This window comes from Suncus etruscus, chromosome 6 (assembly GCF_024139225.1).
Source record: "Suncus etruscus isolate mSunEtr1 chromosome 6, mSunEtr1.pri.cur, whole genome shotgun sequence".
Classification (NCBI taxonomy): Eukaryota; Metazoa; Chordata; class Mammalia; order Eulipotyphla; family Soricidae; genus Suncus; species Suncus etruscus.
The window spans coordinates 24,974,452-24,986,470 of NC_064853.1; the positions used below are offsets into that span (position 1 = coordinate 24,974,452).

At 42.8% G+C, this 12,019-nt stretch overlaps 1 protein-coding gene across 1 annotated transcript; it reads left to right on the plus strand.

Annotated features, from left to right (window-relative positions):
• Window positions 1-1,345: 1,345 nt before the first annotated feature.
• Window positions 1,346-2,440, plus strand: LOC126011660 (phosphate carrier protein, mitochondrial-like). Its single transcript, XM_049775475.1, has one exon. It carries the CDS (start codon window positions 1,346-1,348, stop codon window positions 2,438-2,440), a length of 1,095 nt encoding a protein of 364 aa, XP_049631432.1.
• The last annotated feature ends 9,579 nt before the right edge of the window (window positions 2,441-12,019 follow it).

Here is a 12,019-nt window from a genome sequence, read left to right on the forward strand (position 1 = left end):
TGGGGATGATCCGAGATTTTTTAAATAAAGCACTCCAGGTGATGCATTTAAATCAGCCTCTCTAACATTCAAAGTCCCGAAAAGGCTTTAAGGCCTTTTTTTTTTTTTAATCTAACCCAATTTCCTCCCACCTCACCCTCTGGCTATTTTCTACCATGTTGCAATACCGTTTAAATCATGCATTCATGTTTCCTTTAATGTAGTACTATCTTTCCTTTCTTTATGCAGCAGACGCCTATTCATCCTCCAAGACTTTGTTACACCGTCTTCTCTTCTGAGAAGTCTTATTAATGCCATCAATTAGGCAGATTTAGTTGTCTCCTAATTGTTTATGCAGGACTTCATTCAAACTCCTCTTTTAACTGATCACAAGATACAGATTTTCTTGTTAAAACGGGAAATATGCCTGGCTCTTTGCCAATCGCCTAGCCCTGCACAGGGCCTGGCACATGCAAGTGAGTGGATTTATGGATGTTCCTGCTCCACCTCTGGAATCATTTAGTTCTCATTTTGCAACCCAGCAGGACCAGAACACAAGCACCTTTAGGGAAGAGAGTAGTTCTGGGTCACTTTCATAATTTTCCAAACTACACCAGCGATTCAGTAGTCAATGGGGAAATACCTTAATCCCTGCCAACAATCAGCAATCCCTTCCCAATTAGTTCCTCCTCGCTTCCTAAATCCTACAACTACAAAGCCCGGAGGTGAAAGGGGCTGCAGTCAGAGAGCGCATGGATTGCGGGGAGATGCCAGACCCAGCCACGGGAGAATGCCATGTAAACAAGGTTGGTTGCCACAGGACTGAACCTCAGGTGACAGGTTCTTGGTAGAATGCTCTGTGGCCATGGTGACGCCCATTCTTCCCAGGTGCTTTTTGAGAGTGAGTACGCTGGCAAGACCACTTCGGAAGAAGTAGGCTAGTGGTGCATGGCGACTCTCCACCCCTTCACCGTCTTCCTCATCTATGTGTTTGCCAACTTGTGCGTTTACTCATGTTTGTACCTGTTGACTTACTTTGTCAAACTCTTCTTCGACCACTAGACAGCCACATTGGGCCCAGAGACATACAGGGGCACCAAAGGCCTTGCCCCGCTTCAAATAAAGGTGAGCTCCAGCCCCTTAGCCATTGGTCGACAGGGGCATGAAGCGGCATGACTGCCATAGATAGAGCCCATTGGCCCGAAGGTGCAGGGGGGCGGGCCGGGCTAACGGCAGAGTCTGCACTGACCGTTGGGTCTAGGGACCTCACGCTTGAAGCTCGCTGTGTAGGGTCCCCTCCTTGCCTTTTGTGCTGGGGACAGGTGCTGTGGCTGTCAGGAGGGATTGACAGAGCCTTAGTGCTGCCATGAGTGACGGAGGTAGTTATGGGGCCTTGCTGGCCAGGAGGAGAGTAGGCCGGCTCCAGAACAGGGACCAGGCCTGGGCGGCGGCTGCAGTCTCTGAGGAAGAAGGTGAGGAGGAGGAGTACAGCTTCGAGTACGGCTCCCCCAAATTCCTGCTGCTGTGTGGCCTGGGCGGCATGCTGAGCTGCGGGCTGACGCACACCCTCATCGTGCCGCTGGATCTGGTCAAGTGCCGCATGCAGGTGGACCCGGCCAGGTACCGCACCATCCTGGGCAGCTTCGGCCTGACGCTGCACGACGACGGGGTGCGAGGCCTGGCCCGAGGTTGGGCGCCCACCTTCCTGGGCTACTCCCTGCAGGGCTTCTTCAAGTTCGGCCTGTACGAGGTGTTCAAGATCCGCTATGCCGAGCGCCTGGGGCCCGAGAAGGCCTACGAGTGGCGGACCGGCCTGTACCTGGCGTCCTCGGCCAGCGCCGAGTTCTTCGCCGACATGGCCCTGGCACCCCTGGAGGCCCTGAAGGTGCGCATGCAAACGCAGCCCGGCTATGCTCGCACCCTGCGCACTGCACTGCCCCGCATGTACGAGGAAGAAGGCCTGCGGGCCTTCTACAAGGGCGTGGCACCCCTCTGGATGCGCCAGATCCCCTACACCATGATGAAGTTCGCCTGCTTCGAGCGCACCGTCGAGGCCCTCTACAAGTACGCCGTGCCCAAGCCGCAGAGCCAGTGCACCAAGGGCGAGCAGCTGGCCGTCACCTTCCTGGCCGGCTACATCGCAGGCATCTTCTGCAGCGTCGTGTCGCACCCGGCCGACTCGGTGGTGTCGGTCCTCAACAAGGAGAAGGGCAGCTCGGCCCTGAGCGTGCTCCGACGCCTAGGCTTTCGGGGCGTGTGGAAGGGCCTCTTCGCGCGCATCCTGCTCGTCGGCACCCTCACGGCGCTGCAGTGGTTCATCTACGACTTCGTCAAGGTCACCCTCAAGCTGCCTCGGCCCCCCGCCATCCAGGAGCCCCCGACTATGACTCCGACTCCTGACAGAGACATCAGTAGCCGAGCTGGTGCGCAGAGCGGGCCAGGCCGCCGCCCATGTGTCTGATGTGGACGGTGCCTCCAACCAGCCAAGGGGGATTTTGCCAGCACAGGGCCTGGAGGTTGGATTGGAGGAGGCAAGACACATCCTCCTGGGCCTAGGTTTTTGTCCAGCTCTGGAGCATCATTGCAGATGTTTTTATTTTTGGGGGGGAGGCAGAGTTGAACCACTATCTTTGGGGATGGGGAAAATGTGTGTGGTTGCTGTAAATCGCTTTTCCGTTCCAAGTGGGGGCTCTTATCAGGAAACAGCGCTTATCAGGAAACGTCTCTCTTTTGATTCACCATTTGGTAGGGATTTATCCAGTCACTAATGAGCTCTTATATAAAGGTCAGCACGGGTCACGCGGGACAGGGAGTCGAGTTCATTTGGACCGTGTGGTTTCCGCGTGTCCACAATACCGCACCTATGGAGTACATGCGGGTTTTTATTCCAGCCTCTCTCTGCTCTTAGGCGTGACACTTTGAGTTTGGAGGGAGTGAAATGATGACATCTTGCCTGATGGCTGACAATGGCCTTCGCTGTTTTCAAAGAGACACGACATGAGGAGATCTGCATTTCCTCATTTCGCTTTTGTCCAATTCTCTTCCTGATGTTGCTGATTAGAACTGAGCTCTCTCCAGGAAGTGCCACAATTGGATCAATGTGCAAAAGCAGAGTAAGATGAAGGGCAGGCTCTGAGAATAAATATGTAAAGAAAAGCCTCTGTTCTCGAAAGATTCCTTTTTTATGACCCAGCTTTCAGCAGCTATACATCCAAAGAACATACCACCCTGACATAAAACCCAAACCCCCTAGAAATTCCTGCAATTTTTTTTTGGTTGTTGTTGAATATAAAAGAGCGGTTTTGGTGACTTTGGAAGGAAAAGATCACTTTTAATGTAACAGATGCCATTTGTTTAATTTAGTAGATGTTTCAATGAGCTTTATAATAGTTGAGGTTCATAAAAATCTATTAAAATAATAAAGGTATACTTTCAGTTTTCCATAGCCCTCATATCTTTGTATTAATAAATGAAATTCTGTGAGTTAAAGATGTTTGTGGAATATGAATAAGAAATAAACTTTAATATGATGTTTGATATAATTTACCAAAATACATGCTTGTCCTAACACCACAAACTTGGAAAATGCTAATGTTTTGTCTATCTTGTGTGTGGTTAACATGTTGAAATGTGTTTAAATTTGAGTATGTTTGAACTGCCTTCACATAAGAATAAAGAGAAAAAAAGAATTTATGAATGAAGTGGTATGAACTTTATATTTTAGTGTTTCTATTTTGTTAACATTATTAAGGGACTGGGTTTGCTTAGGATTTTAGTTTTAAGATTTGTGAAGAATTCTCAAGGAAAGTGAATGCTAAATCCTAAAAAACAAAAGTACACCAGGTTCCTTTGGTAAAACAAACATTTGCCTAGTGCATCTTATAAAAGTTTGTAGGGACTCTTTTGTCAATGATTAAAGTGTTTTCTATTCATAATATAGTTTAGAGAATTACAAAATCTATAGAGTTTTGAGATAGTAAGAGACAAGTGGCCTGCAATCTTTCATGACTGTTCTCTGTAATTTACAGTGTATGCTGGGTATATTTAGAGAAGCGTAAGAACTGTCTGACATGATTTTGACTATTAGGACATGGTAAAGAGTATGAGTTTAGTTTGGATCAGCAGTTTCCATGTTCAGTCCCAAGATTACTACACTTTTGGGAGGTGGGAGATAACTGGTTCAGAATTAGAGTTTTTGTTTTTGTTTTTTTTTTCAGTTCATGTTTCCTTTGAAACAGTTTAAATTTTTATTCAGGTGATTCTGTGTTTTGGGGATCTACGTCTGGCAGTACTAGGGGTTCAGTGCTTGCGGGTTATTTATTCCCTGTAGTGCTTGGTGGATCCTGTGGTTCCTGGTACTTAACTGAGAGCTCTCCTGTACAAAGTAAAGTATGTATTCTGGAATCAGCTCTCTCTCTCTCTCTCTCTCTCTCTCTCTCTCTCTCTCTCTCTCTCTCTCTCTCTCTCACATACACACACACACACACACACACACACACACCAGATTTGGCTTTTGGGCCCCATTCAACAGTATTCAGGGGTTACTCCTGGCTCTGCACTCAGGAATCACTCCTGGTAGACTCAGGGAATTATATGATATGCTGGGGATGAACCTGGGTTAGCAACACATAAGGCAAGTGTCCTACCCATTATGGTATCACTGCAGCCATTCTTCATTATTTTAATTCAACACCTTGATAGAACTAATGACTATAGCCAATGAACAATCAATACATAGTACCTCAAAAGTAATTTTTAATTTCCATTCGTAGCTATAAATTTTTCCTACTTATACGCTATTGGAAATGTATAATGTAAATAATCTCATTTGATTAGAAGTAATTAAACTTCAAAATAAATATACTTACTTTAATATTTAAATAATTCTTCACACCAGCTAAGTGCTAACTCATAATCATGAAAATTGTTCTTTAATTTATATTAAAAAAAATTTACTGCCATTTCAACAAGAAGCTTTGTTCTGTCAGATTTCCTGATTTTCCCCTCCTCTAATCTTTAGTTCCTACTGCTAAAAAGCTGCTTTAGGCTATTTATCTTTTCCCCCAGGTGGTGATTAAAATAGGTTTTTCAAGTTTATGAAATTAATTTTATGATAGGGTAATCTCATCCATTGATCTGCCATTTGAGAAGTGAATAAAGAGACTAGGTAAAATCTTGAAAAACAAAAGCCACATTTGCATTTTAATACCACACTGATAAAGATCAAAGTCAGGTACTAATGATATGAGTATTGTTCCTTGCCATACAAGTATGTCTTTAGAAAAAAAATTATTTTGAGCCTTTCAAAGACAAAAATGATCACTAGTTAGATTGCATTTTGATACACATTTAATTATGTATATTTGTTGTATGTGGTCTTAAAGCTTTTTTTTTTTTAATCATGAGCATAAAACTGAAAGGAAATCCACATTACAATATTATTTAAAAGGTTTGGGGGGTTGGGAACAGTACAGCAGGCACTTGCTTTGCATATGTTCCTCCTAGGTTGTTCATTCAACCCATGGCATCTCTTATGACCCAAGGAGTCCTGCCAGAGTGATCCCTAAACACAGAGCCATGAGTAAAGTTCTGAGCACCACTAAGTGTGGACAAAAACTGAGAGAGGATAAAAAGAATAGTTTTTGTTTCCCCTGAATGCAATTTGAATAGGTAAATAGGATGTTAACTGTAGTATAATTATAACTTCAGTTTCTGTCTGTTTTAGCTAATAATGTTTTGAAAGTTTCAGTGCCTAGGAGTATCCAAAACTTTAGGGGTAATTTGGTAGCTGTGCCCATGCCTCATGCTCACATTCATCTGTATTAAGGCACAAGGCATTGAGCTAGACAGAAGAGTTTTTGTGATAAGAATAACAAATCTGGGGCTGGTGAGGTGGCGCTAGAGGTAAGGTGTCTGCCTTACAAGCGCTAGCCAAGAAAGGACCACGGTTTGATCCCCCGATGTCCCATATGGTCCCCCTAAGTCAGGGGCAATTTCTGAGCGCTTAGCCAGGAGCATCAAACCTGAGCATCAAACAGGTGTGGCTGAAAAACAAACAAAAAAAAATCTGCCCTTACGGACTGTACAGTTCAGGAAACAAACAAACAAACATCGAATTGGCACAAGAATTATTCAGATGTGCAACTGCCCTGATTTCTTTAGAAAATCAGAAATAGGGGGTTTCCCTTTTACCAGGGTCATTCAGTTTCTGAGAGTGGTGTCAAGTATATTTTCAAAATAATTTTCTAAATAATCAGAAAATATGACAGAACAAAGACTCTTGTTGAAACTTTAGTACCACAAACATTTTTTTATAACTAAAATACACTTTTTGTGATCATCAGTCCTTTCAGGTTAGAACTTATGCAACTCCTACTGTGGTGGAGAATGATTAAAATATCAAAGTAAATGCATTTATTCTGAAGTTTGTGTGCTCTGAAGCAAGTGAGATTAATTTATATATTTCCCACTCAAGTAAAAGTAGGCAAAGATAAGTGGGAAGAGGGCACTGCAGGCTTTAAAGAGAGTAAAGATTTGGACTTCCTAGAATGTTTTTAAAGCCACTGGGAAAAAAAAAAAAGCCTGGGGGCTGCAAGTCTGAAATGATGTTCACATTTCGTGTGGAAAGAAATGGAGCAAGGGCCAAGGAGGCACTTGACAGGCGAAGCACCTGCCTTCCACATACAAGCAGAGTCTTTGGTACCACATGGCCCCTTGGGCTCTTTGTGGCATAGCTCCTGACAGTCTCTGAGCCTGGATAAGCCATGAAAATGAGGCACACATTGCTGAGTGGTCTCCCAGAACCACTAGGTTCAGCCACTATTTAAAAAGACAAGGTGGGGGAGTTATAGTAAAGTCGGTAGGGTACTTGCCTTGCATGCAGCCAATCTGGTTTGATCCTTTGCATGGCCAGGATTAATTCCTGAGTGCAGAGCTAGGAGAAAGTCCTGAGTATCACCAGGTGTGACCAAAAAAAGGTACTTTTTTTGTACAGTACAGCAAAAAGTACAGCAGAAAGATAGTGCAAAGGTTAAGGTTCATATGGCTAATCAGGGTTTGATCCCTAATACCACATATAGTGCCCTGAGCACCACCAGGAGTGTCCCCTGAGCACATAACCCTGTCCCAATTTTTGGTCTGACCCCACCAAAAGAAGAGAAAAAGAGAGAAGAAATGGAGAAATAGTCAAAGTGTTGCTCTAATCAATTCCAGTGAGACCAGGGAGCCTAAACCAGGATGGTGAGTGTGGGGATGTGAACGTATTAAAACGAAAAGGTAGAAATAAATGCCCATCAGCCTGTGAATAGATAAATTATGGTATACAGGTGCATCACACAATGGAATCTTGTTCGACCGTGAAAGGTGCCGACTACTGATTTATACTGCAGCTTGAATGAGCCTGATGAAATTATGCTCATGGAGTCTATGACAGCAAAAGTGGCCAGTGCTAGGGGTTGACAGTAATTACCCTGAGGAGAGTGGGGAATGATTCTTTGTGGAAACCTATTTTTCTCAACCCTATACCCACTGTGGCTGCCTTCCAACCTTATTTCCTTCCTGTGGTCCCCTTGTTTTACCACTGGATTCCTAGTTTCATGTCAAAGCACACACCACCACCCCCATTTACAGGATTTTCATGTGGTCTTGTGATAGGCAAGCACCCTACCTTCTATACTATTGTGTTGGCCCTGGGGTGATAACATTTTTAAAGTAAGAGACAGTAATTGAACTATACCAGAACACTGTGTATATACTAGAAGTCTTAATTGTATCCTTAACATTATGGGGGATGGAGAGATAGTTCAGTGGCTAGGGTGCTTACCTTGCACAAAGCCAATCTGAGTTCAATCCTTAGTACCATATGTGGTAGTTTGAGCATAACCAGGAGTGATCCCTGAGCATAGAGTCGGAATAATCCCTGAGCACAACCAGTGTGGCCTAAAGAAAGTATTATGGCGCCCGGAGAGATAGCACAGTGGCGTTTGCCTTGCAAGCAGCTGATCCAGGACCAAAGGTAGTTGGTTCGAATCCCGGTGTCCCATATGGTCCCCTGTACCTGCCAGGAGCTATTTCTGAGCAGACAGCCAGGAGTAACCCCTGAGCAATACTGGGTGTGGCCCAAAAACAAAAAAAAAAGTATTATGATAATAGAAAGTTCATTTTAAATAACTTTCTTCCTTAAATCACATCATTTATCCTCTTATTCTCAATAAAATTAAGATGACAGTTTCATGGCCAGAAAGACAGAGAGACAGCAGGCAAGTATATTCCTTGCTTGAAGCTGACCAGATTTTGATTCCTGGAACCCACTATGGTTCCCTGAGTTTCATCAGGAGTGATCCTTGAGCACAGAGCCAGGAGTAACTCCTGAGCACTGCTGGATGTGGCCCACAAACAAACAAAATCTACAGCTGCAAAATGTGGACTTTGAAAATATCTACCCTGTTATAATGGCTGGAAATTGCCTCTAAGGATTAAATGATACCTTGTCTCTGGAAATGCACAGATCATCAATTCTGAAGAACCTATTTCATAGTATGGAGAATGAAGGCACTAACAGTTGCGAGCTTTACTACAAAGAAAAAGGAGCAGATGGATTTCGACAAAAGCTAATATGTGGGAAGTATCAAGAAAATCCCAGTTAGCCAAAATATTTGGGAACTGGTGGGTTTATTTCATAATTATCAAGGTAGGGGACAAAGTGATAGCACAGTGAGTAGGGCATTTACTTTGCTGGCAGCCTATCTGGGTTTGATCCCTGGTATCCTATATGGTCCCTTCAGCCCACCAGGAGTGATTCCTGAGCACAGGAAACAGGAGTAACTCCTGAGCACCACCAGGTGTGGCCCAAAATAAAAAAATAAAAAAATTAATTGCCAAGGTGACCAAGAAGTCTTTCAATTTCAATTCATGTTTTTTCTATATGTCTCATTACTGTTCTTTTGTTTTCTTTTTTTTCTTTTTCTTTCCTTTTTTTTTTTTTTGGGGGGGGGTCACACCTGGCAGTGCTCAGGGACTACTCCTGGCTCTATGCTCAGAAATCGCTCCTGGCAGGCTCAGGGGACCATATGGGATGCTGGGATTCAAACCACCAACCTTCTGCATGCAAGGCAAACGCCTTACCTCCATGCTATCTCTCCAGCCTCATTACTGTTCTTTTCTAATAAATATTCTGACTTAATAATTAAAGGATTTATAAAGCCTCATGGCCCATCAATTATGAAAGTGCTGGTTGTGTAGTATCATAGGCAGAGAAGGCGCAGAGCATAATCCAAAAGGGTAAACAGACTCTAACCCTATAAATATATGGCTTTGAATGCCTGTGAGTCTGTGTGTGGGTTTAATTCTTAATCTGTAATATTATGTGTTCATTGATAAAAACAGGAAAATAGAGTTAAAGATTATTATGCTCAATATATTATTCCCTTTTCTATATGTTCTTTTCCTGGAATTTGTATTCTGGTAGATTGTTTCAAAAACTGGTAATTTATGTGTAAATTATATGTAGTTCTGTGAGTGACTACAATGTTCCTACATTGGAGTAAACAAAGATAACCTACATATAAGGAACAGTACTCTTAAATTATAATATAGGCTAATAGATAATACTATAACGTATTATAGCGCCCTTAAATTATAATACATATAGGCATATCTTTCTTGTCATAAGGACATAAGGCATGTTTTTAGGGCGAAAAGAGGCAAGTAAAATTTGGTATTCTGGAAACAGTTCCTGTGGGTTGAAAGAATGCTGCCCCTTTTGAGGCTGGCAATTCGCAAGCACGTAATTGTTAGTCTTCAGACATGAATTGGAGCTGCTGACAGGGTGATTGCCCGTTTGTAAGAGGATGGATAGAAACCTGGCAGAGAACCACAGTCCTTTCATCTTAGAAGCATTGTCATTCTGGCGGTAGATACATCTTACTCACAGATATGAGGAATGCCGTGCAGTCATTGTCTTAGAGATCAGTGACTCTCTCCATCCTTACCAAGCATATAAAGCATGTTTGTTGTTGTGCTAAAACTAATACCACTTATTGATCTGTATTATGTTTACAGCTTTTGCCTTTTGGGTCATGACTTCTATGGAATAAATATTACTATTAATGTTCATAGCAACCATTACTATGCCAGGTATTATACTAAGTGCTTTCCATGGAGTGTATTGTTTAGGACTATTTTGTGAGGCTGGTAGTTGTGTAAGTTAGGATTTGTTTATTTTTATATTTTGGTTAGATATTTTCTTTTAGTCTACACACTATGCAATCCCCAAAACACAACAGTTTGAGTCATAAAGACACTTAACTAATGCTCACTTTGGTTATGGAGGCATTTAGTTAACCCTGAATCTGGCGATGGAGGGGCCACAGTTGCCCCTATGGCCTGGGATCTTTGGCCCTTATGCTCTGCCATGGTTAGCTTATTTGACACTGTAGTCATATCATGAAGATTTTTTTTTTTCTTTTTCGTTTCATTGGCCAGAATTGGGTCACACGTTTCACTGAGTACCTGTAAACTAATCACTGACATTGGAAGGAGGGACTTAGATAAATACATCATGGATACTGGGGTTGGTATATGAGAACTTAGACAAGATCAGTATATTTTGTTGTTGTCATTGGCAAGTTAGAAATGAGAAATGGCTGAGGCATGGATAACTAGGGTTGGCCCTTATAATCTCTTCCCTTTTTTTACAGATAAGCAAACCAAGGCTCAGAGTAATTATAAAGTAAAACCTGTCGTGATGAGCCAGGATTCAGTCAGATCGGTTGGCCTCCAAAGCAGTTAGCAGTCACATGACTGGCTTTAGCCTGGAGCTTGCTAGGAGGCAGAGCTACCATGGATCCTATCTAAGGGTTTTAATACTGAAAGTGTCCTAAAAACTACTTTCTAACTTTCACAAATGCTCAAGGAAATCTCAAAGCCAGGAACCTATAGACAGTGGTGACCTATGGAAAACAAGACTAGATTAGATACAGATTTTGTTTTCAGGCGCTGAAAAAAAGACACTCAGTGACTAAAAATACCACCCAAATCTTAAAAGAGTGGCAGTGTTGATAGTCCTTTTGTAGGCATCTTTAGTCTTTTCATTCTGATTTTCCCCCACTCCATGTTTACTTTTCAGAATGGTCGACTTCCTGCAAGTGCTGTATACTGGAAAAATCCTAGGGAGTCATCAGACAAACACATTTCTAGGAGCCACTACAAAATTGTTTTTTCCTTAAGAAGCTCATCAAGCATCTGATTTGCTGTTGAAAAAAAAATTCTCTGTAAGTAGCATTATAATTAAGCACACACAAAACCATTCTGTGTTTCCAAGAATACAGCTGGGCTGGCACTGAATTGGCGATAGCACATGGGCATCAAACAGGAGGGTTCTGCTGCATCTCAACTACCATGTACCTTCTTTGTGCATCCACCAAGCTGTCTCTCCTCAGCCTCCCAAGAGCCCTGGAATTATAAGCCATTGTTCGTTCACCTCAGCTCTGTCACTGAGCTAGTTTCTTGGGCACCTTCACAACACTTAGACTCACTGCTTTCAGATTCTGGCCAAAATAAAATAGCTAGGGAGAACATAGATATTGCATATCTTTCCAGAGTGGCGCCCACCCAGGCTGGTAGACACTGGCTTTGCAAAAATGATGGCATGTAGTAAACGTGGAGAAGAGAGCCACACATGTGGAATGGTGTATGTGTGTGTGTGTGTGTGTGTGTGTGTGTGTGTGTTAGTGAACCTGGTGTCACCTACCACCTTGAATGATTTTGGCAAATTGCCTTACTTTGCCAAAGAAACAAAACCCCCAGTTTCTTTATATATAACTTGGGGAACCCATAGTCCTTACCTGGAATTCTGACCGTGAGAATTTAGCAATAACTTGCATAAAACATAGGCTATGAAATAGAAGTTTAATCTATTATAGCACCGAACTAGTACCAACTCCTTAGTAACAGGTTGAAGGCTATTAGCATGAAAAAAAAATTTACTCCTGTGTTGTTATTTGGGATGGTAGTTGTTCTTGGATAGATACATAATGTATTT

What these genes read in the sequence shown, in the direction of transcription:
- LOC126011660 (XM_049775475.1), top strand. Translation starts at nt 1,346, where the DNA reads ATGAGTGACGGAGGTAGTTATGGGGCCTTGCTGGCCAGGAGGAGAGTA.